The sequence below is a fragment of the Pyrgilauda ruficollis genome, unplaced genomic scaffold, assembly GCF_017590135.1.
Source record: "Pyrgilauda ruficollis isolate IOZ18807 unplaced genomic scaffold, ASM1759013v1 scaffold259, whole genome shotgun sequence".
In the NCBI taxonomy this organism is placed as follows: domain Eukaryota; kingdom Metazoa; phylum Chordata; class Aves; order Passeriformes; family Passeridae; genus Pyrgilauda; species Pyrgilauda ruficollis.
This window is the reverse complement of record NW_024523922.1, coordinates 109,858-136,944: the sequence shown is the minus strand read 5'-3', so window position 1 is coordinate 136,944 and position 27,087 is coordinate 109,858. Positions and strand designations below refer to the sequence as shown.

At 37.5% G+C, this 27,087-nt stretch overlaps 1 protein-coding gene across 5 annotated transcripts in view; it reads left to right on the top strand.

Annotated features, from left to right (window-relative positions):
* Positions 1-391: 391 nt before the first annotated feature.
* The window catches only part of ICE1 (interactor of little elongation complex ELL subunit 1), a 37,010-nt gene continuing 10,314 nt past the window's right edge, over positions 392-27,087 (top strand). For 2 of the 5 annotated variants that reach the window (XR_005955439.1, XM_041471202.1), the window contains exons 1-13: positions 392-1,282; positions 2,031-2,089; positions 3,669-3,703; positions 4,138-4,156; positions 4,934-5,045; positions 6,118-6,194; positions 8,009-8,046; positions 9,852-9,934; positions 10,191-10,230; positions 10,319-10,375; positions 12,651-12,740; positions 19,543-19,895; positions 21,034-25,485. Coding sequence is in view for 4 of the 5 variants with exons in the window: in XM_041471202.1 (XP_041327136.1) it covers positions 1,199-1,282; positions 2,031-2,089; positions 3,669-3,703; positions 4,138-4,156; positions 4,934-5,045; positions 6,118-6,194; positions 8,009-8,046; positions 9,852-9,934; positions 10,191-10,230; positions 10,319-10,375; positions 12,651-12,740; positions 19,543-19,895; positions 21,034-25,485 (5,499 nt within the window). In the remaining variant the exon portion in view is untranslated. Of the gene's footprint in view, positions 1,283-2,030; positions 2,090-3,668; positions 3,704-4,130; positions 4,157-4,933; positions 5,046-6,117; positions 6,195-8,008; positions 8,047-9,851; positions 9,935-10,190; positions 10,231-10,318; positions 10,376-12,650; positions 12,741-19,542; positions 19,896-21,033; positions 25,486-27,087 lie in introns of all 5 variants that reach the window. The other 3 variants (XM_041471200.1, XM_041471199.1, XM_041471201.1) reach the window with 3 other exon arrangements.

The following is a 27,087-nucleotide window of genomic DNA, read 5'->3' as shown; positions in this document are numbered from 1 at the left end:
GAGAGATAACACACAGAATATAAATTTTCAGTTCTCCTGAAGTTCCTAGATAGAGTTTAAAAACTAACTAGCAAAAAAAAACAAAACAAAAACAAAAACAAAAAAAAAACAACAAAAAAAAAAAAACCAAAAAAAACCTCCAAACCAAACCAAACCAAAAAAACAAAAACCAAACAAACAAACAAAACAAAACAAGAAAAAAAACACCCAAAAACCCCAAAACCATGTAAAAGTATGCACAAGATGATAAACGTGGCTAGAACCAGTGGACACATAGATTATGAGGAATATGGTGGGATTTTTTGACAAAGTTATGTAACAAGAAGCAACAACGCAGGCCCAAAAAAAATATTCAAGGGAAGGTCATCTGTAATATTGGGACACTCAGTGAGTACGAGCATTAGAGACCCCTTTAGATGACCGTCTAGCACTATAAAAGGACTTCAACAGGAGGCGGACGCAAATTAGTTCTGCGACAGTGAACTGTATTAGCTAGGAAGTAAGTTTTAATGAATATGTATGATCATGATAGAATTAATGGCCTGTTGTAGTTTCATGACACACATCCGATTAGAGGAGCTATCTTCCCAAAGTGTTCAAAGCTGTAATAAAGAATGCAGGCTTTCAAATATTTCAAATTGTGTTACTTTATTTTCCGGCCGATTTCGATATCACCTCAGGCTCGTCGCGGATCACCGAGACCAGTGTCCGGTGATTCCGGCTGCAGGGGAGCTCCGCTTTGCCCGGTCTGGCCTCGTGGCCGCACTGTCACTGCACAGCTCCACCCGCGCGCGCAGCCCCACCTTTCCCCTCCACGCGCCGCTCCATCGGCGGCTCCGTCCCTCCCCTCGCGCCAGGTGAAAAGAAGCTGCCTTATTCCGCACCTGCGCCAGGTCCACAGTAGTTCCCTTCCCAGAAGTGCCCGCACCTAAAAGAAGATAAAATAATAGTAGTGGTAGAAGAGCGTGGCTGAGGCCGTGCCTTTCAGTGGGCTAGGTCGCTTTCCACCAGTTGCTTTCAACGCTCAGTCTCTGCAGGGACCACTTTTTGCCGTCTTTTCTGCTGCTAATAGTCAGGCAGCAAAGGACAGCATTCTTGAGGAGATGAAGGCGAGCTGGGTCCTTGTAAGGCAGTGGCGCGGTGTGTGACGCATTGGAGCGGCGCGCCGCTCCCGGGGCCGGACAGAGGCGTGGGCACGATGATGCCCGGAGAGACGCCGCTACCGCCGGCTGGAACTGCGGCCGCCGGCAGGGCCTGCGCCAACTGCGGTGTTCTCCAGCAGGTAGGCATGGACCACCATCTCTGTGGCGCTGGAGTGGGGTTTTTGCTCACGGACGAGGTAGTGGATCAGCGCCGGGCCGCTGGAGGGAAGTGTCGGGTACCACAGTCACCACTCCCTGTGCCGTCGGGAACGGGGATACCGTGCGTGCTAAACGGGATCTAAAAGCAGCAGCAGTGTCGAGCTCTAGCTAGGCGAAGTGTGGAAAAGTAGCTCGTGTCTCTTCGACGTGCCTAGTGGGATCTGTCAGGGAATTTCTAATTGTGTGCTCTTGGCTTTGCTCCGGTGCAGTGTAAGGATTTAGAATTTATTTCCTTAAGGGCATCTTAAGTGAGTGTATATTTTTATGGTATTACGCTTTGGGTAATTTTTGTTTTTCCTTTAAATGAAGAGAAGGTCCTGTTGACAGTTCATAGGACACACTTAGAATGAGTATGGATGAGAAATTGGAAAATCTGTATACTCAAGTGAGCTAATGTTTATTTCTGATATTCTGCCAAAGGTCAATTGGATTTTGATAGAAAAAGTTATAGGAATTTAGTGTAGAATCTACTGCAAAGGCAAAGTTTGAAGAGCTTTTGTAGCAAGGCCTCACTTAAAGATGCATACTTACTTGTGGAGCCTGCATTCTCTGTGTGAATGAAGACAGTTTATTGTATTTTCTATAAAATTAACCATTGGATTAGGGGTTATTTACAGTACTGATTTTTGGGGTGTAAATTCTTTACTGACTTGGGACTCTTCCTTACAGAATATGAATGAATATGTAGCTGCATTAATTGCACTGAAGCAAAAAATAATTGATGGAGAGTAAGTACAATTGTACGCGTTTTTGTTTGTTTGGGTTTTATACTTTAGTACTTACAGCAATTCAGGAGATATGATTTTTGGAATGTGGATGTTTGTTTATGCACTATACTAAATGCTTCTCAAAATAAAAGTTCTTCACAAACATGTCCTAAATCTAGACTGTAAGATTAATTTATTCCATAAAACATTTGTGTATAATGACAGTAAACAGGGCTATTGTGTACCTGTAATATTATTAGAAGTACTGGCAGAAGCGACTCTTTGAAGAGATTTATTTATTTAAGGCAGAAACAGATAATTGATGATATGTATTTATATTTATTTTGTTCATTTAGTTGTGCTTGTTTATTTCATTTTTCTGTGGAGAAGAATGTGGGAACTAAAAGCTGAGTACAGATATGAACTTTCTCATCAGAATTTAGTCTGATCATTAAGTTCTGAAATTCTGTTGGGATTAAGTATCAGAATGTGAAAAGTGAAGCTGAACATTGTTCAGAATGGTATGATTATAAAATCCTTCTTACAGTTTGGTTTCTTTTCTGTGCTTGCTTCCAATTCTTCTCAAAACCTATCAACATATTTTATGGAATAATATATCAAGATATGTTATGTATACCTCCATACTGTGGTCTAATATCTATGCAATGTCTCCTAATTATAGTGGTTTGTTTCTTATGTATCCTTTCCTAGACACATGTCAATCTGGCTTTAGTGAATCTAAACGACAGTCCTGCGTTCTGTTTCCAGAGTATTTCAGCTAGCACACACTGGGTCTCATAACTAGGATCTTTTTTTTCAAAGCTGCTTTATTCTGTTGTGATTTCTTTTCTGACCTCTAAATTTTGTGTCCATCTTCTTTCTGCCAATGCATATATTTATTGTGCAAATTGCTTCTTCTTTAACTACTTGCAGCTCAGGCTTTCTTTTTTGCTTTATTGGATTTCTCTTGACTATTGCAATAGAAAGTAATGCAACCCTCTCTGTATTAGGGTAACTCCCATGGTATTACTCTTTCTTGTCCTTTCTTTTCTCTGTTCTTAAAAAACATAACATTTGAGGAAAGAAAGGAGTAGCTTTCCTTGGTGCTGTCCCATGGTCCTCTTGCATCAGGGTAAGTGTTACCCTTTATGGCTGCTAGGAGAATAATATAAAGATTAAAGCCTTTTAGGGTCTTTCAAACTATTTCTCTGAGATGCGTGTTCTTTTTTAGGAAAACATCCTTTCAAGTTTGGAAACGTGTTTTTATATATATGTATATGTATATATGAATATATATCCTCTAGTATATATATATGTATATTATTTCCTTTGTCTGAGCAATAATTTTTTTTTAAAGTTGCAATTGGTTAATGGCTACAACTTCATATAATTGCCAGTTGGTTTTTTTTCTACTTAAAGCAGTTTGAGATTTGAATGGCTTAATGAAATCAAAGGCTTATATTGACTACTATCAGAAAATGTAAACCAATCTTACACTTTCTCTGTTTATCTATAAAGCAAAAGGAAAGATACCCTAACATACAATTGTCAAAATCAGGCGAGAAAATGAGTAATGTCTGGGTTTTTTCTTTTCTTACAGTCGTTTGCTGACAGAGTATCAACAGAAATGCACTGATATCCTTTAGTTTTCTCTTTGTGTTCTTACAGGATTAGTATACCTAAAACTAAATAAAAGGGCTTGAGGCTTTCCATTCAGGTTATGAGATGATGTCTCTAATAAGGAACAAACTGGGTGGGTTTTGTAAAGAAAATAGGCCTTTGGAATTAAAAATATCCGCTTAAGATCTGCCAGTTTCTGGTATATGGTTTAAGGTGGTCTGTTTGAAATCTGAGTTGCTGAGAATTACTCAATCTTTTTCATGATTACTAATTCTTACTAATTTCAAATGTATTGAAATGCATGTATCAAACAGTTCTGAAAGTCTTGGGGAGTTTTTTTTTTCTGTGAGGAAGTCTTTACTGGATGTTTCTTTGCAAGTGGCAGTTGGATTGAAATATACTTAACATTTGATAAACTGTTTTTAATATCTACCTTAACAAGAGATTACAGCTTCAATTTGCTGAAAGGTAAGTTGGATTTATATTGTTTAGTAAAGATGTATTGCTATATTCTCTATGTTGTGGTTAGTTTTAGGAGTCTGACGGTGTCATCGCAACAGCCATGGGTCTGAGCTGCACTTTTAGTATGGTACTTTTACTATGCTTCCTAGGCCACAGTTAGCAGAGGTATGATGAGGACAGAAATCTGTCCTTCCTTTACAATACATGTGTGGGATTCTTTCCTGGCCCTGGGCTAGTGAGAGTCCAAGTGGAGATGTGAAGCACATCTTTTGGTGGTGGTTAAATGTATGGCTATTTGGGGTGTCCATATTTGTGTGAAGCATTTTGATTTAAGAGTTGTGTCTGTGTTGCCCTTCCTTACTCTGTGATTATAGAGGAAGAGGCAGCATATAATTTTTATGGACTCCAACCTGCCTGCTGAAAAACACTGCATTTGGACTCTGCTCTTACTTTGCAGCACCATGTATGCAGAGACATTTATTACTGCCACTTTAGTGTAGGCAGCATACTTCAGTGGCACATGCCATCTGCTTGCATCTAGCTTTGGGTTCAGTGTAGTGTTTTTAAATCAGAGCTTGGATTTTCTTTAAATAGCTGGAAAAATGAGAACACTGAAACTCTTAAGGTTTTTAGGTATTCTCACAGGTTTTTAGGTATTCTCACATCCTATTTTTTCCATAGGATGAAAGCAAAATAGTGAGATGCTTGATTGAAGAATCAGAATACTGAGTTTCAAAGCATCCATGTTTTTGGCAACTTTTTTAATTGTACGTCTAATTTCAGAGAGATCTCTGCTCTTCGTTGCCAAGTGGAGAAGATGTTACAGAAAATTCTGCCTCTGGAAAAATGCCAGGAAGAGTTGGGTTCCTTGAAGGCAGAGTTGGAAGAAAAAAAGGTGTGCTTATTTGAATAACTTGCACTTTTTCTGTTAAGGAAATGCATATTCCTAACGCTTATCTTACTAAGCTGACTTTTAATGAGCTCTGTTCTTATTTCCAGCTCACTGGGACAGGTAGCTGTGGTGAAGTTAGGTGAAATTAATTAAATTACTTCATGTTTCAGAGAGGCAATAAGTTTAGGTTGTAGTAGTTTTTAAAATTTTTGATCAGATAATTTGGTTATTTCCTCAGGGAGGGAGGGAGGAAGGAAGGAAGGAAGGAAGGAAGGAAGGAAGGAAGGAAGGAAGGAAGGAAGGAGAGAGAAACATTCAGACTCCTTTGGCTTTCTGCTCTGATCTTGTCAGATTATTGAATATAACTTGTACTAGTGAAAAGGTGCCAAGAAACAGGGTCTGTGCAGAATAGTGTTGTGCTTCTGTTGCCTTTTTGAACATATGTTTTACATCATTAGCTTCTGAAGTTTATTCCTAATTTCTCTCCCATCACTTAGCTGAGATTTAGTCTACAGGAAAGAAGGTTTAGAGTGTTCAAATTACTTACATGTATGTATTTTCTAGATATTATTATAATTTCTGAAGAAAATACCCCACGTTCTTTCTTGTAGCTCTTTTATAATGGTATAAGAAAGATACTAACATTTCTCTTGTTGCTGTACCTAGTTAGTGTTCTGTGTTAGAATGGTTTTATAACTCCCCTTCCCTCAGCAAGCATTAGTAGCTGGGTGTCCTGATGGCACTTTCTCAGGAAAAAAATAGGATTACATGTATGGTGTATAATAGTTAAGATCTTGACTTCAGCTTCAAGTTCCTATCCAGCTAGGTGTTGAAGGCATGTACTCAAAAGATAGACATAAAGAGATTCATGTGTTTGTTTGTTATAACTTTTGCCTTTAAAGAAGGAAGATAACCTGACTTTCCAACTCACTTCTTTTCTTATTGAATATACTTAAACTTTTTTGGCCAGGCACTGTTTTCATTAGAAGGTAAGGTGTCTGCTGCCTTTTTTTTTTTTTTTTTTTTTTTTTTCCCCTCAGTATGGACATATTTTAACTGTGCTTTCCTTCTTCAGAGTTCTCTCAAGATTTATCAGGAGAGTCAACTGGAATATGTTAAAATTAAAGAAGAAATATTAAACAGTGATGCTGTGTAAGTGATGCTTCTTTTTTTCTCGACCTTTCTTTCCCTCTCTTGCCTCTTCCGAAATTGATAATGTACCTTATCTAGTTATGCTTTCCATTTCGCTAAAATTTTTGTACTTGTGAACAAGGAGTATGTACTTTTGTACTTAGAACAAGGAGTTGATGGAAGAATGATCCTAAGTTTTGTAGCAAACTCTCTTAAGTGCTGTGTTACTTTATTTATTGTCTTGTTGTGAAGTGGCTTTATGTGGTTGTTTAATGAAAGTCTTCAAGAACAGGATGAAGTTGAAAAAAAGCTGTAGTTTCTCCAGTTCTAAGTAGTTCTTAGTCTCAGCTTTTTGTTATTGCCATCCATTTCAGTTTTGCTGTTAAGTCTCTGATGGCAGTATAAGAATAATATTGCCAAAGTGGTCTGTACTAAAATGAGTCCTTAAAATAATCCTTTTAATGTAACAGCTCAGCAGTTCAGTCTGGCATGTTTGGAAATGAGCAGGAGGAATTTGGCACCAAAAGTGCAAAAGTAATTTTTGCTGCCGTAATACAGAGTATTCTGAAGCTGTGGCTTGGTAATTCCCAAAGTTTGTTTTTCCAGTAAGCAGTCAGTTAAAGGTTTCCTTGCCTGGAGCATATGTGTGTGTTAACTCTTACAGCTCTTGATGCATACTCTAATGGACTTGTCTAATTACTCTTTAATTCTCTAATATTTTTAACCTTTAAATCACCTATATCAGTGAACTGTGACTTCTCAATATTGTGTGGGCAGGTACTCAAGCTCTCAAAAGAGAACCAGCTAATATATAGCAAGGTGTTGCCTCCCCTTATTTTTTTCTATAAAGGTATTTTATGACGAATTTTGCTGAAATTCTCACCTATGGCTTGACTGTCAAAGCCATCTATAGGAAAGTAACCTCTTCAGGCTGAGAAGGCACAGAATCCTTGGTCTATTACTTCATACTGTAAATACTTTGACTACTGAACATGCAAAAGGTAGTCAATCATACCATTCATGAGTGGGTATTTGAATATATTCTGGTTAATGTCTGAGTGGTAATTAAAGCCTGAACATCTAGAAAGGCTTAGATGGCAAATCTCAATCTATTACACAGGTTTTAATAGGGGGAATAGATGAACTGTGTTCTGCTTTATGAAAGTGATCGGTGATCATTGGTAGAATTGTCTACTTACCTCAACAGTTAAAAACAGTTTCTGGGATACTGGAATTTAATAGAAGAAAAGAATAGAAATGTTTATTTTTCTATTTACTTATTTTCCAGTTCTTTGTGTTTTACATGTAAGGTAGGGTTGGAAATGTTGAAGTCAAAATTTTTCAGATGCTTCATGTTTTTTTTTCTTTGGTTTGACTTTAGTCTAAAGCATCTGGATGTTCTGAACAAAAAAGGTGTGAGACATAAGTCATCCTGAGGGCTATTCCTGATTATCTCATTGCTTAGATATTATTCATTGTAAGCAAAGCTTGATTGTTTTTAAGGAGTAAAGCTAACTTGTCTGCATTACATCACAGAAATGGAAAAAACAGGAACCAGTTTTCTGCAGTTGTATTTCTAATTCCAAGTTGTTGCTAAAGGTGTATTTAGTGGATTGACTCTCTTAAAAGCAAACTCTGCCTCTGTAACTGATACAGCTGTGTGAGAATGCCACATGCCACCAATTTAATTTTTTTAACTTCAGGGACTTACTGGTCTCACAGGTCCTGGGTATAGGAGGTGTGTTTTCTTTGAATGGCTAGAATTTTTTTTCTGACTTTTCATGCAACATAGTTCTATTTTAAAAAATGATCTATAAATGTGTTCTTTTTAACAGGAGAAAGAAACTGGAAACTAAAGTGAAAAAACTTGAAGGTAACTTTCCACATTGGGTAGGACAACAGTACAGTAACATAATCTCTTTTTTCCTTTTCTGTCCAGAGGAATTGTGACTTTAACTTTGATGCCCAAGGAGCAAGGCAGGCCAGTAATATGTGGGGTGCTTAGTCTCTGATTTATATCATCCCTCCTGCAGACTATTTTCTGCTGAATGTCTTAGGCACATGACTCAGATGAATTTGGAAGGGAACTTCTAGTCATGAAAACTTCAAAGGATGGAGTGTTATCAGCCTCTGTAGGCAACTTGGTTCAGTAACATGTTGGAAACTCCCATGTTTCAGTTTACACCTAATGTCTACTGTACAGCAGTCTCGTTCCATCTTCTTGATACCTCCTTGTACAGGAAAGCTGTTCTTTCTATGATTTGTTATGTTTTCTCCTCTGGCTGATTAGGTCTAGTTCTGTTTTCATAGGGCATGTGCTCCAGTGTTCTAATAATCCTGGCAGGATTCTTCATGTTTATGTTCATATTTAAGTATTTCGTGTTCCTGATGCATGTTTTCTGGCTTTTAAATAGTCTGGCACTTGTATTTTAGTTGGTTAGTTTGTTTGTTTGCTGGCTTTTTTTTTTACATGGAGAAAAAGCACTGGCTTCATGGCACTGTGTTTTTCTTGTTTGTGAGGATGAATGTACGTAAGACTTTTTGAGACTTTACTTGCTGTGTCATCAATTGGCAAGGCAGATAGTTGCATTCATATCACACATATTTTAACTGTGCTTACCATAGTTCAAAATACAGTGAACTGAGTGACTTAGTGTTAGAAACCCCCTGAATCTTACTGTAAAGTACAGGTACAAGGTGTTACTGTAAAGTACAGGTACAAGGTGTTTATTTTTATGAGAATTTTGGAGTCCCATTGCAGGACAGCCAGTCTTTTTACACACTTGCCTCCAAAATCTCAAATTCTGGCAGAACTAGAACAAAATACTGAGAGAGAGTCTGTGTTGGGTCCAATTTCAGTGACTGTTTTATCTGTTTTGGTTTTTTCTATGTTCATTTAATATCTCAAACATTGTACCTTTTGGCAGTGTGAAATTTTGCCATGATTGTTTTTTTGTTAGCCTACCACTCAAGGTTCCTTTTTAAAACCTTTTATTTTAATAGGCTCTCTTCTGATTTGATCAGCAGGAATATTCCATTTCTTTTCTTTCCTATCCATATATAAGTCATTAAGCTGAACTCTTAGGAGTTCTCTCAGCTGACTCTGTCACCTGAGAATTTTCCTAGGAACCTTGCATTCAGTTCTCACCTACGCTGTACCCTCTATTTCCACCCATCTGCACTCTTGCCAGATGTCTGTTAGACATTAAGAGATAAGGTCCTCTTCTCTATTAGTCTTGAGTGCTGTATGTATCTTTCTAATGCAGCTGGCTGTGGTGTTTTCATCTTTGAACCAGAGCTCTTATAAGACAAAAAAACATGTAAAAAACCCTTGCAACTCAATTTTATCTCCTTTTTTCACTTGGTGTATATTGTTCTACAGTACAATATCATTATAATATGACCCACTCTTCATTCTTGCATATAATTGGGAAAACTAATAAATGTATTGCTGTGGCTCAAAACAATAATTATACAGTAGAAGGCAAGATAGTTGTATTCATAAGATGTTGTCTGAATTAACCAAAATATAACTTCAGTGAATTTGTATTTCACACTATCTGGATTTTGCTGATAATTTTATTTGCAAACTAGGGAACCACTATACCAGCACTACTTAAATTAGTGGCCTCTTTACAGTGTAGTTTCTAAATTGAATTTTGGTTCTCTTTTTTGAAGAGGCTGCAACAAAGCATACCCAGGACTTCAGACAACTAAACACTGAAAAGAAAAGGCTTGAAAAGGAGCTAAAGAAAGCACAAGTAAGGCTTTCCTTGTCTTTGTGTGAAACTTCTTTTACTATTTTTGGGGGAAAGAAAGAAGCTATTGGTGTAATAGATGCTGAAATAGTAAAATTACATTTTTGGGTGGATATTGAATAACTAAACATTAGCAATTCATCGTAAGAGAGAAATTTTGCAGCTTCAGAAATGTTGGTATAGATTTCATGCTCTTTAGGACCTGATGCTCTAAGAAATATGTATGGCATAAAAATTCTGTACTTCTTAATTTTAACAGGGAAAACTTGATGGTGTAATTAAAGAGAAGTGCAGAAAACGTAAGTGCTTACCTTTGAATGCCTTCAAATTTGTATGTGGTATTGTTCCATTTGAATATTTTCTTTCCAACTCTCCTCTTTTTAATAGTTAAACATGCAGAAACTCAGAGTTCAAGTGAAGATCTTGCAACAGATATAGACAAAGGTAAGACTTTTTGCAAGTCCATTCTCTGTGTGGAAACAATTGTTATGAATTTATTGCAGTTCTTCAGGAGTTGCAATTTTGGAAACAGAGGATACTGCCAAAATGCTATAAGAGCAGATGCGGTTGATACAAGTAGGTTACAATGATGAAGGGCCAATCTAATAGATTACAATTTTCAGTTTTTCAGTAAGGAAAACTCTTGATTCATAAAAATGACTAGTCTACCCTGTGCATATCTGAAATCAGCTGATGTGCAATTATAAAACAAAAATGCAAACACTGAAAAAAATACTAACAATCCCTCTGAAGCTTACTAAAATCATAAAGCACCAAATAGGAGAGTAATCTTGTAAAATTTCTAAGTGAGACTTGGAACAAATGGAAATACAGGAGATATAGCTGTATCTTATCTTACCGACTTTTTTTTGCTCTAGTGATCTAAAATTTATGCTGGAAATTACCTGAATCTAACTCTAATGGAGCAAACTCCTTGAAAACTTCCTCTTAAGTATTAAGACCAAACTTTATGCAAATTCATTTTTTGTATTTTTTGCAGTCTTTTAAAGTGCTGATACTGCTTTTGAACCGTTTAGGCATGCTGAAGGTTGTTCTGAGGCAAAAGAACTTCACTGTTCTATTTCTTGCTTTGCAATAGGTTTGTTGCGGAAATTAAATTTTTTTGAAAAAGCCACACCTTGTCAGTTTGTGTGTGTCTTGGCATATTTTTTACTTTTGGATTGTACTGAATTGGTACCAAATTTATTCCTTTGATTTTTAATTAATGGCAAAATAGGAAAATTAATATCTGAGCATTAATTTGAGCTTCAAATAGCAGCAAGGAGTTATTAGTAATAAGTAAATGATAGTGTTGTTATTAGCTGTTTAGCAAAATTTGGTAGGTTTTCCTTGTATATGCTGACTGGTTTTTAATATGCTTCTTCATAAAATAATAGCAGTTTGCCATGGCCTTTGACTTACAGAATTTGCACAAAAACAGTCTCAGTTCCTGTGCCGCGATGCTGTCTGAGATTCTCTACTCCCCTAGGTTAGGGGAGGAGACTGCACCGGCTAAGCTGAGGCACAGCAGCTAGCAGCGAGGGGGCACTACCCAGATGCTCCAGGGGCGTCCAGGGAGCGCCTCAGGAGGAGGCAGCGGTGTGCAGCAAGAAGGCGAAGTAGAAAAGAGGGACTCCTCTTGGGGGCAAAATCCAGAGGTTTATTGCTTCCAAGGGAGCCAGCCAAGAGAAGACCTCGTACAACAGGATGCAATACTATATAAAGGGGGTGGATCAGTTGGGTGGGAACAATACAGTAACCAATGAGAGGGAACTTGGGCGGTAACATACTCATGACTGACACATTGGCTAGCTAATAAGGAACATAGTAGGGAGGGACTCTTGTTCCTGGTCCAATCACCCACTGTAGGGAGGAGAACTGAGCTCGGGGAGGAGTTAACCCAATGAATCCATAGGAACAGGGGAGGAGGCAATAAACTGACAGCTCTTGTAACTGGGGGAGGGGCTAACTGGGGAGGGAGGAGGATCCAAAGACTGAACCATTTGATACATGGGGGAAACGGAACATACCAACTCCAACTAAATTAACACACTACAACAGTTCCTGATTGTTGGATTTATGATACTTTTGGCATAAGTAGATAAGGTGCTTATGTATTTTACTGAGGTTTTGAGTTTTTCTTCCCTCTCCACCTCTCTTCTGTCTCTGAAACTAGGTTGTTTGACATCACCTAGCAATGGTGCTGCTAGAACTGCAGACAGTCTTCTAGTATTGTGGCCTGATAATTAATTCAGATACATAGTGTTATTTCATGATAAAACTAAGATTAATTATTACTGAGTGAGCATAAATGTGATACACATCTTCATAGAAGATTTTCTCCCAGGTTCATGTAACTTGATTTGTTTTACAGAGCTGTTTAATTTCGCTAATGCTACATTTGAATGTGTTTTACCTTTTACTTTGTGAGCTGTTACAACTTTTTGCAGTACTCCCTATAAAAAGGAAAAGGTGTAAAGCATTCTCCAGCTGTTCCTTTAGTCTGCTCTGGGGGTATGAGCAGTTCAGGATCTATTCCCTAAATGGCATCTAGCATTTCTCTTTCACTGAAACTTGTGCCTTGTTTTAATTTTATGTGGGTATTTTGTATTTAGTTGTAGGCATGTCTGTGTTCTGAGTAAAATAAACACAAATTCTTAGTTCAATTTTATCAATTTATTTAAAATAAATAGATTTATTTATTTATTTATTTTAACAGGAAGAGTGAAGCTCTTATTAGAAGAACTCTGGATGTGCATTGACAGTGCATCAGGAAAAAGAGAGAATGAGAAAAATGATCCTGTCTTAGGTACAATGGCATGCAAAGTCTTGAAATTTTCTTGATGCTCTCTCTTTTTCTGACCAAAAGGCAATGTTGGTATTTTCTTTCAGCTTCTATTTGGGATAAGGAATGGGCTAACAAAAGAAGACTAACTGTTACAGAAAGTAGGTTCCAGTTGGGTAGTGACTGCGTAACAGTCTTTTGAAAGACTTAAATACTTTCCTTGATGTTTGTCTGGTCAATTATATGTGTGATTAGAATCCGAGTTATCTGAAAATAATTTAAATATTAATTTGAATGGGTAAGTAAACTTGAACCATCTTCTGATAAAAAGCTATTGTAATTTGCTGTTGCAATCAAGAAATCAAATTCTTTTACTGTTTGTAAGTAGTCAAAACTCATCTCATGTTTAAAACCTTATTATATCATTATCAACTCTGTAGTGTATAATGTGAATGATGGTGCATATGGGCTCTTTTTAGTCTGAAACAAATATGTGGTAAAATAGTTGAATTATAAAGTTTAAGAAGCTGTTACCTCCATTTTCTTCTTTGTAATGTGATATTCAGATAATGATAAAAAATAATCTGAGTAGTTATCCATATGTATATTCACAGCAAACTTTAACTGCTTTAACTTTACATAGCAGATATTTTCTTTCTGCACTCAAGAGTAATAGATGCCTTGAAACTGCATTAATTTTTGTGTTGCATCTCTGGAATGTTTTTATTAAGCTTTATTAGTTTTTTCAGTTTCTCTACTACTGTGATTTTTCTGTAACTAAAGGTGTAGAGATATTGCCTGGGATAGGTACCCAGCAGCATTAAGAGCTTTGAAGATAATCTTTTCAAAGACCCTCTTAATTCTAAAAATTTGCTGCTAGTGTAGATCCCAATGAATCTGCCTTCAGATGTGTTCCAATGGAATCCACTTAAGAGGTGCCAAAATATAAGGACCAGCTCATAACAGCTGGTTAGTCAGCCTTACTTCCATGAGTTTAATGCAGCAAATACATGGCTTCAGGTCTAAAACTGAGCTAGACATTTGTGCCCTGCAATTCTGAATTTAATGTCTTGATTGAGGGTCAATCAAGCACAAGAAACTGAAGAGTTTAAAATATATGTCATTTTAGGGGTATCAGGTTCCAGAGTAATCCTTTTGCCATCCACCAAAAGAGGAACTTTAGATTCCAGAAATTGTGTCCCATCTTTCCTATTCATGTCTTCTCAAGGAAACGACAGTACTTTCATAGAAGGAAGCAATTATCTCTAACAGTCTCTTCTAGCCAGTCCTTCTTTCTGCCCACTTCAGTGTGGAGAAAATTCTAAGCTTAGACCATGTTTTTGTTGGAATGGTTAGATTTCATAGAAATATGTCTTTTGTCCTGTTACTGGTTTGGTTTTTTCCCCTCTTCAAACCTAGAACAGCCATCTTGTTATTCAGCCTCTTATGAAACTGGCCTTTACTTTGAATTCATAATAACAAGGTGCTTATGTTTACAGGTGTAATCTTCGAGGAAAAAAGGGATCTTAATGACTTTGCCATGATTTCTGGTCCCATATTATAATAGTTTCAATCTAGAGAGCAGATCAGCTTGATGGTAGTATCTTTTCCAGAGAATGTCAGTTCATCTGTTGCCTGGATCTAGCCTTTCAGAAGTGTACTTCTTATAACAGATTTCTTAGTGTATTCAAATGTGCTGTAAAATACCCAAAACTTTGCATTATGGATCAGTGTCTTTTCTGTTCTGCTAAGGCTGATACTACTTTGGATGGTTATCTTGAAGAATGTGTTAATATATGAAAATTGGAAGACTCATGAGGCTTTCCAAATATGCTGTTGTGAAAGCCTGATAGGATAATGGAGGTTTGCCAAACTTAATTTAAAAGCATTTGGTAGTACTGTTACAAATCTACCAGTAATAAAGTTGACGATACCTGCATCTGACCATCAGACCTTGGACCATAATCTAAGGTTACTAAGACATTGATAGTATTTTAGTCTTTGGAAAACTTTATCTCATATAGTTGGGACATAAAATCACCTACATTGTGAATAAACATTTAATGAAGCATTTGAAGAATCTTGCAGCTGGGTGCTGAATATTTTGGTAAGTTGGGTTCTCTAACATGCTCTGTTTATATGCTATGGTGAGATGAACTGAAGGAACTTGGTAAAGACCATGGCTCCTCCCTGTCTGGGAGGAGCCAAGCTTCTTCAGGAGGTATTCTGTAACTGGGTTCTGAGCTAAATTTGGCTTACTATGGAGCTATACCCATCTTACCTGCTCATCTTTTTGTTTGGGGATATAGGATAGGGGAGAAGCTGCATGTAGATCTTAAATGCAGAGATGGAAAGGACTGCACTTTAGTTGTCTGCTTTAATATCAGATAATAGGAGATAAACACAGTGGTATTATATGTAAAACACAAAGATGAGACTGAATCCCCAGGGATATGTGTGTTTTATGGTCTTGAGATTAAAGTCCATAGCAAATGAGTGTTTTGAGAAGCAGACCTCTTTTCTGTCTTGAAAAACGTATGAAAATCTCAAGGTAACACCTATATAACAATGTAGCATTGCATATTTAGTTTTGGGTATGCAGTTCACCATAGTTCTTTGTTTCATATAGTGGAATATGCGGATTTGCTGTCTCAGAAAACAGAATATTGTCTGTAGCTTCAAAGAATATTTAGTGTATGACGCATCCTGAAATTCACATAATTGGAAACAGGTTGAAAAATTCTGCTTCATTGTCAGGGCATTGAAAAATTTCTGTGGAGGAATTTCTTTTCTCAGAGAAACACCACTGTTCTTGAGAAGTGTGCAGTTGCTACTGCCAGGCATCTGCAATCACTGTGCTGATGAGGTTTTGCTGTAAATCTGATGAGATTCTATTACTAGATTATTTATTTTTATAAAATACCACATCTTAATCTGGTCCTTCTTTGCCGTTGTCGGGGCGGTCACGACACAACAAAGAGACCAGAAAAAGTCTCATTTGGCAACTGTTTAATACGAAATATGTCCGACTTTTTATACACTCTGTGATAGTTTATACTTCTTCTACCTTAACTATTGACCACAATAAATCAACATAACACCATTGGTGAAAAGTTACAGTGACTTAACTAACTTTCTAAAAATACTCCTTCCAGCTGCGAAGTTCTCTTCTTGTCTTTCTTCTGTTCCTCACTTCTCTTGGTCTCCTTGGTTACAGCCTTGAAGACAGCTCCTTATCAGCTACTTCCCTGCTTCTTGCTCCTTCAGTTAACAGGCCCACTGTTAGCTCCTTCCACACTTCTTGAGAGGAAAAAACCACAAGATTTGTTTCAAAAGGTTGCTTTGTTGCTTGGAGTGAGGAGAGGACAACTTGCAACGGTGAATTGCCTTGCAATGTGCCCAATCAAGAGTAAAGTTTTGAGTTGTAAAATTCAGTTTGTTTAGTACCAAGGCAATCAATTTTAGCATTGGATCACTTATTTCATCTCTGCTTTTTTCTCCACTTGGCATGAAGAAGGTATTTCAAGTAGTACATGATTACTCTGATTTGAAAACACCATCAAAATCTATCTTAATCTTCTCTCAGAAGTGAGAGAAGGCAGCAGTGTAAGGGTTTGAAGCTACATGAGCTAGATTCCAGGTTGTAGATTTCAGGAGAAAAATTTTATCATTTCACTGATTCACATAATGAACAAGAGTGCAATTCCCTAGATAGAGTAAAATTTGTCTGCGAAATACAATCTTTGAGAGCATCCTTCCAATGAGATGGGCTCAGTATTAATAAGGCTTTTCCTGGACCTGAGGTTCAGGCCAAGGTGCAAAGAGTTGACACTTCGAATGAAGAAACTTACTTATATTGAATCTTTAAAAATTGCTCTGACAACTCTTCTTACAGATAATTGGGTAACTAACTATAAGAAAGGTATCTCATTACCAAAGAAATGCAGTTATCAGTGACTGGGTTGGAAAGGGATGAATAGAGAAGTTTGGAGAATCTCTTAGTTATTCAGAAATTATGTCTTTGATCCATTGTTCAGGGGAAACATTTAAATGAATGATATGTATCAATATTCTTGGACTTGATGTAGGTGCATGACTGATTTTGAGATTATAGAAAGGATGTAAAGTTCCTAGTAAGTCAGTACTATTGTGTAGTTCACTGTGAAAAGTAAACTTCCTAATTGTTTAAATGCAGTCCTTATAGGGGCAAAATCTGTAACTGTGTTGCTGCCTGCTTCAGTGCAGGGTAAATTCTGCGCTTTGAAATGGTTGGCACAAAACAACATGAAAAAATCTAAGAGACAACCAACTTCTGAATTTTCCTTATTTTCTTTGTTTCTGCTTCTCAAAGAGCTCCTTTTGCTTTGGATTGGAACTCAAATTGTAAAAAGAATGTAGGTTTGTCCTGAGAAAATTTAGAACATCCTGGAAGCTCTATGTGACTGGCTTGTAAATGGTTTTATAAAACAATGTATTGTCGTAATACTTATAAGATGTAAAGGAAATGGCAGAGCTTTCTTATCTTTGGTGAAAATGATGTGCTAGGGCCCTTCAGGTTGATCAGTTTCTCCCTCCTCCTGGTGTCCAGTAATTGAGATTTTTTCATGGAGTTGCCACATGAAGTGACTGAGATGGATCTTTGAAATGGGGTTATTGATAAATTTTTCTAATTTACTCCTTTAGTGGTGCTGACGTATCAGAATATGCTTAAAAGTTTTTGATCACTAAGAAGGCTATTTTGACCTATCAAGTTAAATTAATATTTTTAAATATGATACTACCATTGATGTTGCTTTGGGAATATCTGTGCAAGTTCTAGTAGTGGATTGACACAGAGAGCAGTAATGAAGCACACAATTTCTTTTCCCCCCAACAGAATGCAAGTTGTGCCAGTTAAATTAGTACATCCTATACTCAAAACCATTTTATGTATGTGCTGTTCTTTGTACTGTGGGATGGTGTTGTGACTTGCCTTTGAACATTTGTTGCTAAAGGATCCCTTGGGGTGGATTAAAGTAGAAAGCTGCTAAATAATTGATATAACAACAAATTTTATTAGAACTGCTTTGAAACTATAAATGGAAAACACTGTAATGGATTGGAAAGGGGTATATAGCTATTCTGAAGTGTGTGATCACCCCAAAGAGGAAGACTGGAAAGAAAAAAGATAGAGGAGAAAAGACAAAGATAACCACCACCTGTGGCTCCAGTGATGTGTGAGTGATCATGGTCTGTGGTTGTGATACGCAGTAGGAGTCCGTCAGAGGTGGAGGCCCGCATAGGCATTAAAATTTGGGGTTTTTATAACCCTCATCTTTCCAGCAAACACCCCAGTACCTCCTCCAGGAGGAGTTCTGGACATGTACAATCTTCTTTCTCGAAGATCATGGAAGTCCGGCGGTGTCAAGCAGGGGTGTGAAACTGTGTGTTCAGGGACTGGACAAAGTTTCTGTACGAAGGTTCTGAGTAAACTTTCAGAGTTTTGCAGCTTATGGTGCATGAGAGACACTGTCATAAAAAACTCCTTACCCTGCCTCTGCAGGTAAATTGTTTAACAGCAGTTTCTCCTCTAAATCTAAACTAGCTTTTTTAAGGCAAAATTTAGTCACAAAATTTAAGTAGTTCACTGCAGATGACATACTCATGTGTTCACAGAATAGGCTTGATCTCTTGCTTCAATACTGCTGATTTGGTGTCCAGTAGTGTTTGTGAATACTATAAACAAGATCGCACATACAATGTCATATAAGAATTGCAAATACTACAGAGTAGATTTTAGTTCCATATGACACACTAGGGTTTGGGAATTGTTGATTTCTACTGTCTTATTGGAGGTAATATTTTTGTTTTATAAAATCATAGAATTTAAATTTCAGGAAACTGGGCCATCTTTTCCCTTTCTGAAGTATTTATCATAATTATAATAAATTTAAATTATTTGTCTTTAGACTTTCCTGGATGAATGTGTTTTGTCTGCATAATAAATGAGTTACTGTGTAATAGTAAAAACTGTGATTTGAAAAGTAACAAAACAAAAGTACAATGCAAAGAATCACACAGAGCGTTTGGACATGCTTTCTTGTTGTTAGAGTAACTGTAAAACTGTACAGTTGACATCTTGGAAGGGTCGTCAGCTGCTCAGTATCATTATCTTAGTTGTTCCAACAACTTTGTGCATAGGATATGTTGTGATGCCTTTTTTATTAAGGGTTCAGAACTGACTAAATAATACCATTAAAGCAAAATCTTGTGTGATTAGACTCAATATTTAAATTTAAAGAATTGTAAAAGAATTTAAAGAATTTAAAAGCATATGCATATTAAATCATAAACTAGAAATGTAGCTGAGTGCTTCCTTGTTGTATTTATGGCAGGATATGATTGTAACTTGCTTGGAAGTACACCTGCTGGCTCAAACCTGCAGGTTGCTTTAAGCTGAGAATTACAGCCTGGGTAGGGAATGTCTGTGCGTGGTTGTCCTGCTTTTCATGACTGAGTTACTGGGCAAAGACCGAGATAAAACGTATGGACCTTCAATCCTGCCAAGAATGACCCTTCCTGATGAGAAAAATTTGGAATGTTTTAATGATCCAAGTCAGACAGTTTGGGGAAGAGCTCTTTGCACACACATATGCCTTTTTTATTAAAAAATAATTGTGAATAACAACATCACATCTCTATAAGGAAAGCATTTTTGAAAGTGACTAAGATCTTCCATGGAAATGTCATTTGAAAATATAGTATTACATTTTATTTACTATTGCATATTATCTCTGTAAACAAAAATGGGAGAGCAAAAATTCTTAACAATATTTTTCTGTTTTAGACACTGTACAAATCCACCAAAAGATCAAGAAGTGTGATGGCAAAACATTACCTTGGTGTTCTTCAAGGGAAAGTGCTGTAAAGCAAAATTCTGTAACAGCAATGATAATTCAAACAAGTACCGAGCCTTTTGGAGATGATTGTGCTGTGAACAGGACTGCTGAAGAACAACTGCACAGTGGTGAGGATAAAAATGTAGATGTGATAATACAGACAGGCAGGGAGCACAGCACTTCAGGCTTCTCCACTCAGGAGCGGAGAGACCCAGGTGGAAATGTGATGGATATATTGAATTGGGCCAGACCTCTTCCTGCTCTACTTTCTCCAGTACAGCTTTCACCACTGACTACACAGGTGAGTTTCAGGATGCATCTGACTTGGCATTTAACTTGGTCTTAAAATTACTAAAGAAATAAAGATTTTATATTCCTGGGCTTTTTTTTAAAATCAGTATTATTTACTCATGCACTGAAAAGGTCTCTGTGTGCTTAGATCCATATGGATACTTTAACCTTGTAGCATGCTGCCTGTGGAAGGGAGCAAAAACATAATCTTCAGAAGTGTATGTGTCATGATTTAAACCCAGTCAAAAACTAAGTGCCACACAGCTGCTTGCTGACTTCCCCACCAGCAGGATGCTGGGGAGAATTGGAAGAGTAAATGTGAGGAAACATGTAGGTTGAGATAAAGACAGTTTAATAGGAAAAGCTGTGCATGCAAGCAAAGCAAAACAAGGAATTTATTCACTCTTTCACATGAGCAGGCAGGTCAACAGGGCTCCATCATGCATAATGGTGACTTCAGAAGATAAATATCATCAGTCCAAATGTCCCACCCTTCCTTCTTTCCCTCTCTATGTGCTCAGCATGATGCCATAATGGTATGGGTTGTCTCTTTGGTCTGTTGGGGTCAGCTGTCCAAACTGTCTCCTCCCAACTTCCCGTGCACCCCCCAGCACTCTCACCAGTGTGGCAGTAGGAGAAGCAGAAAAGCCCTTGATGCTGTGCAAGAACCACTCAGCAATAATGAAAACATTTCTATATTATTAACATAATTTTCAGCACAAATCCGAAAAATACCCCCCTTTCTGTGAAGAAAACTAACTATCCTAGCCAAAACCAGTATACAGTCACCTATGTCTCAACTTGCTGTCATAATTTTCCAGTGGTGCAGACTTAAATCCCAGTTTGTGTTCAATATAAGCCTGGCTTTCATAGCAAAATTCCAGAGCTTGAAAGTTAAATGCTGCTCAAATGCTCTTTTCCAGTATTTTTAGAATGCAAGTAGGTAGATAAAGAAGTCTCCTAGTTTTTACAGAGGTACTTTCATTCACTATGAAGAGCAGTGATGGAGAGGGTTGTAATTTTGTTGACTGGCCTTAATCTCTCAAAACCATTGCATGTCAGGGCCTTAAGTGTACTTGTTTAGAAAAGTAGGTCCTAAAACTGATACTAGGGTTTGGATTATTAACTTTGCTTTTTTTTAATTGAAGGATATGTTCTTGGGAGAAGTCACAGGTTCCAGTGATGAAGAAGATGATTGCAGTACTTCTGCAGTGGAGGGTATTTCACAAGAAGACAAAGTTCAGCCTCCAAGCTGTAATGTAATCTACCCTGGTGATGAGTGTAACAGATGGTGCAAATCATGTGAGCATGGTTTTGATGAAGAAATCTCACTTAATCTGAGTTGGAATGAAAAGAATATTCATATCAGTCCTAAGATGTCAAGCAAGGAGAGAGATGCTGAAAGAAAGCAAGCTGAAGGTGCCACTCTGATGACAAACATGGTAACTAACAAAAATTGTTTGGAGGAGAATTCTGGGGATGTGGGAACTGAGAACAGAGAACTAACTGGAGCAGCAGCACACAAATCAGAAGACATGGAAGAACAGAAAGGAGATGGTGAGGACATGGACAGCGAAGAGGGAGATTCTTCAGTAGATTTTATGTTACAAAGTTTCAAGCCTCAGAATCAGACGGAAAGGTGTAGTGTGATAGAGCAAACAGAGGAGAATGTAACCTTAAGTAGAGCTGTTGATAATGAAGGTACACATGAAAAATGTGGTGAATTAGTGAATGCAGAGAGAGATAAATTAGTAGCACAGAGAGAAACTTCCAGAGAAGCATCTGTTCCACAGAGTGTTACTCATTTGCTATCTAAGCAATGCATTGTGCTTCAAAGAGAAGATGCTGAGGAAAAATCTGATGTGTTGATAAAAAATGAAGTGGTTGAAAATAAATCAAAAAATGTAGTCATATTAACTAATACGGCTGAAGCTATTGAGATCTCTGCACACTCTCAGTGCTCTGAAATAAAACATGACAGTGAAGAGATTCTGGAGAAACAACATATGCAAACAAAAGACAAAGTGAACAGAGAATGTGAACCAGAGACTGTTAAAGTCTCTAGGCATTGCTTACCTGTATCTTCTACTGAAGGAATCAGAACTTTGTCAGTATTTCCAAATGATGAACAGCTCAAAATTGAAGACGTGAATATAACCAGAGCTCCAACTCCTGAACTAACTATGAAATTTAACAGAGAAAGTGTTCTAGAAATAGCTGAATTGTCAGAGCTACTCCACAGTGCAGAAAATGTAAAACTAGTGGATATAAAGGAGGTGGTAGGTTTACGAAGCAAACCACATCATGAGAAAGATGGTAATAATTTATCTCAAAGGAAGTCAAACTTAGAAAATATACTTGAACTACCAAAGACAGCATGCATTATTGGTGCGGAAAGCAGTGTAGCTAAGTGTGAATCCTCTGTGTTAGATTTTACAGAAGTGAAAGGTGAAATAAAACAATCTGAAAACTTACGTGAGAAATTAGAATGTGGGCAGTCCAAATCTCAAAACTTTAGACTGTTTGAATCTCTAGAGAGTGAAGTCAGTGTTAATCCAGGAGATTGTGGAGGGGAAAGCAGTGAGTTGTTAGCAAGAGGGGATACAATTAAATCTGTCTTAATAGAAAGTAATCCTATGTCTCAGGAACAGTTTGCAAAACCTCTGATTCAGCTCTTGATATCTGAAAATATTAAATGTGATGAAATAGAAGGGAAATTAAATAAACAAAGCAAGGAATTGGTGACTGAGACTTGCTCCAGTTCACTGAAGCAGGAAAAGAATGTTGTGAAGAAAGATAATACTTCAGAGATCATTTGCCAGCCTACTTCAGAAATAGAATATAGAAGTGGCTTGGCTTTTTCTACTCAAAAGGACTTGGAGAAATGCTGTATAAATAATGAGGAAACCAATTCTCCTGTGCAAGTGGAAATTGGCTTGAAATCCACAAGATCTCCTGATCTAAATTTCAGTCTTCAGAAAGTTGTTGCTTTCCTTGAAACCAACTTAGCAGGAAAGGCTGCTTTTTCTTATACCTGGGAAAACAAGGGACATACAAATTCCATTATGAGTAGTACATTTAACTATTCTTCAGATAACTTAGAAGAGGGTGCTGAGTTTGTGACTACTGAAAAAGTCAACATGGGCAAAGAACTGGGCTGCCCTGAGAGAGAATATGTACATAAAAATGAAGAGAAAACTTCAGATAAGGAGCAGCCAGTAGATAAAGAACCTCAGGCACCTGTTAAATCACAGATCATATATGCAAACCCTTATAAGAATGCTTTTCTCCTCCAAAAGTTTGATTGCCAAGAATCAGGATGCAGGACTTCTATGTGGAAGGTTAGAACAGATCCTTCTAGAACTAATTCACTAACAGGTGGGGAAGAAAGTAAAGAACTGAATGGTTTTGTGCGTTCTGGGAGAAATGCCATAATAAAGTGTAAAAGTGATTTTGATATGCCAGAGCAAAGCAATGACTCTGAAGAGAAAGACTGTTCTCTACAAAAAGTTAAGTATGTGAAGCGTTCTGAATGTGTTCCAATGTTTAGAAACAAACTGAGATCTTCCAGCAGAATTGCACTGGATGCTCTGGAAACTGGTGCAGTTGTTGATGCTGATTACCAAGTATGTGAGCTTCATTCAATGAGGCACCCAGGAAATACTTTCACAGTTAGTCACCTAAAAGCAGACACTGTCTTGGATATGAATACACACTGTGAACCAAACAACTCTGGAGGTACTGCAAATGAGTGGTCAAGTGTGACTGGAGAGGGTTATCCTGAAGACTCGGCCTCTTGGAAAACCGAATGTATATTAGTAACCTCTGAAAATACTGAGAGTGCTAATGAACTCATGGAGTCTAACACAGCTGGATGCATCAGTCACAGTGAGGAAAGTCTATTAAAATCTGGAACATCAAAAGAAAGCCCTGTGATGCCAAATGCTTCAAAAAATAGGTTGCCACTATGCAAGATGTTAAGCAGATTCTCAGAAAATTGCAGGCTGACTGTAAAAACCAGTAAATTAAATGCAAGAATGTTAGCACTTGGCAATTTCTTAGAAGAAAATGATTCTGCAAAACTTCAGTCAAATGGGAAACAAGGTTTATTACACAGTGGTGATATGGGAGTCTCAGTGTTTGAAGAATATAGTAATAATAATCAAACTTACACTGCTTGCAATACAGGAGAAAGCAGCACTGATGTTATCATAGATAGTGGTACAAAAAAAATTTTACTCAATTATCTTCCAAATCCAACCCTCTCTGATGTAAGGTGCAGTTGTCAAACAGTTGGTCAGCTTTCTGAACCACAAAAGACAGTATTTGAGAAGTTACATATGGTGGAATCAGAGTCTTGTGCTCTCAAGAAAAGCAATAAGTGGAAGTGTAAAGAGCAAGAACCATCTGAAATCTTGACTGTTTCTACCAAGACAGCTGTTGATGTAATGCATACCAAGCTATCAAAGAAACTGTTTCAAGGTAAAAGAAAAACAAAGACTCTTAAAGTTACTCAGCCAGTTCTTGCAAATGCTAATACTTCTGTGGCAAAAAAATGCTCATCTGAGATGATAAATAAAATCAGGGAAGAGATAGGTCCTCCTCTGCCCCCCTTGCTACTGCCTCTGATTGCTACTCCTCCAAAAACTGCCTGTACTGTGTCCCCGGTAATGTCTTCAACAGGTCAATTCTCTTTGCTTTCCCCTCTTGATGACCTGATATCCCCACTATGCAAAACTCCTGTTCTTCCTCTCATGTCCCCATTAACAGATACTCCAGCAGTAAAATCTGCTATTTTATTTTCTCCTCCCTCACCCTCAGAAATGACAGTAGGTAGAAGGATTCTCTCCTCACCTTTGAAATTTTGTACTTCCATTCCAAAGCATGCACTTCCTGTTCCAGGAAGATTTCCTCTCTTTGCAGCAGTTAGTGCTGGTCCAGACGCTCCCCAGGAGAACTCTGTGAAAATATTGGACACTATGTATCCAGAGCTGTCTGCAAGGGCAAGGACACTAAACATTCTGAAAGGCAATATTCAGCTTAACCGATGTCCTTTTTCAGACAACCAAAGTTTGCCAGGACCTGTGTCTCAAGCAGGTGGATTCAAAGCAATTGCATCTACATCAACTGCTTTTGTTAAAGCTGGGAGCAGTTTGAAATCTGATAGTAGCAAAGATGAAGACAAATATGTGCAAAATCAGCAATTGTTTTCAAATCATCTTGGAAAAAGGACACTATTGCGGGTATCTATGCCAAGAAGTGCCAAAAGACTGAGGCTGGACAGTGAACCGCCAAGGATGGAGCCCAGTGATATTACTGCTGTCAGAAATACTAAAAATACCATCTCTGAAATGCAGGAGGCTTTCCGTGGTAAAAGCTATGAAATCGGTGATTCATCACAGCATTCCAGTTCAGAAGAATCACTCCCAGTAAAGAAGGACTGCCAGAAAGTTTTGTTGGCATTAAAGAAAGTTGCTGAATCCTGTTTTGACTTGTTACCAGTTATCAAAGGTCATGTGTATGCTGGTAATATCTCACAGATTCCAGTAATGAGAGATGAAGAGAGAGAAGTTGTCTATGAATTTGGTATAAAAAACAAGGTAAGCAGCATAATTTTTAATTTTATTGTTTAATTATCACTTCTGTGCAGGCAGAAATAGTGTAAGTTTGTATTATTTGAATTCTCAATTGTTGTGGCACTGTCCTATGCCAAAGTGTAATCTTGAAAGATTATTAGAAATCTAAATTTTTATAACATAAGAAAATACAGAACTGCACAAGAAATTACTGTTCAGTGGTGTCCAAGATGCAAAACTGCATTTATAAATACATATACTTTCTGATGTATGCATAAACCACTTTATTTTTGCAGCATTTTTTGAAGTGGACAGTATTAACAGTTGTAGGAGTTTCTCCAAATTTACTCTATTTTTTTAAAAATTGAAAAATATAAACTTCAATGTATATACTGGTATATAATACAGTTCTATGTTTACTATTCCACATCAGGTTATTAAATTTAATTTTATTGGAAAATTTTTCCCTTATTTTATTTCTCAGAACTTCCTTAGCATCAGTGCTGAAAAATTTTGCTTCAGTTGCCATCTTTCTCATAGATGTAGAATTAGAAGAGCAATTCACCAACTGATACATGGTAGCATTTTGTTCTGTTACAGTCCTGATACATAATTAAGTTCTCCTCAGAAGTTGCTACCGAGATCTCAGGTCTCTTTGTTAGGAGTTGTCAAGTCTGGTAACTTCATAGAAGTAAGGCTTGTAGCTTTATGTTTTCAGGTCCAGCCAGTAGCAAGCCATACTCCTAGTAGAGAGACATGCACACAGTACACACCTACTCTTATTCTCTTGTCTGGTTAATCAGGTTGAAATCCTGGCAGAGGAAAATACTTTCATATATATACAGACAATATGGATTTCCCTAGCAGCTAACATTAGGCACTCAGTATATCCAGTAAGTGACTGATATTCTTCTCACTTGTCTCATGCACTGACAAACTTAGAGACACAGAAGTGTACACACATTCCTCCAGCAGCTGGTCTGGACTTGTGTCTGGGCCTCAGACTTGTGGTCTTTCAGATAGCTGGCTTAGACCTTCTGATTCCTCCCAAAGCTAACACTCAGAATCCCTGTTGTCCACAGATACCCAGTCTGAACTGTGTACTCTCCCATGCCTGGCTCCTAAACCTCTCATTCTACTCTCCACTTTCAGGTCTCCCTCTAAGCATTCCCTAATAAGTCATGCACACTCTGCACAATCCCAATATTCTTTTTCCTTGCATCCCATGTTACTATAGGCAGCAACATCTCCTCCCCATCTCCTGCAGTGTGTACTGTGATCTGGAGAAAGACTGCTGTTAACTTACCTAGTAAATCTCACACCTGAACAATGGGCTGTTTGTCCTTCTGTGGCATCTTTGGAAGTAGCTAAGTCAGGGTGCTTACATTTGCTCTGTTTAGGTTATTTGGGTTACTCTACTTGTCGTTATCCCTCTCTTCATTCCTTCTACTTGTCATTATTCTCATTCTTTGAGGCAGACTGTTGTTAATCACATAACTAAACAATTATATTAAAACAATAGTAGCCCTGTTCTTCATTTGTTTATTGCATGTTTATTTTGGGAAGTTGCCCACTCTTCCTCTTTTTTCTTTCACTGGTTGCCTCTGATTTACTTTCCTGCATTTT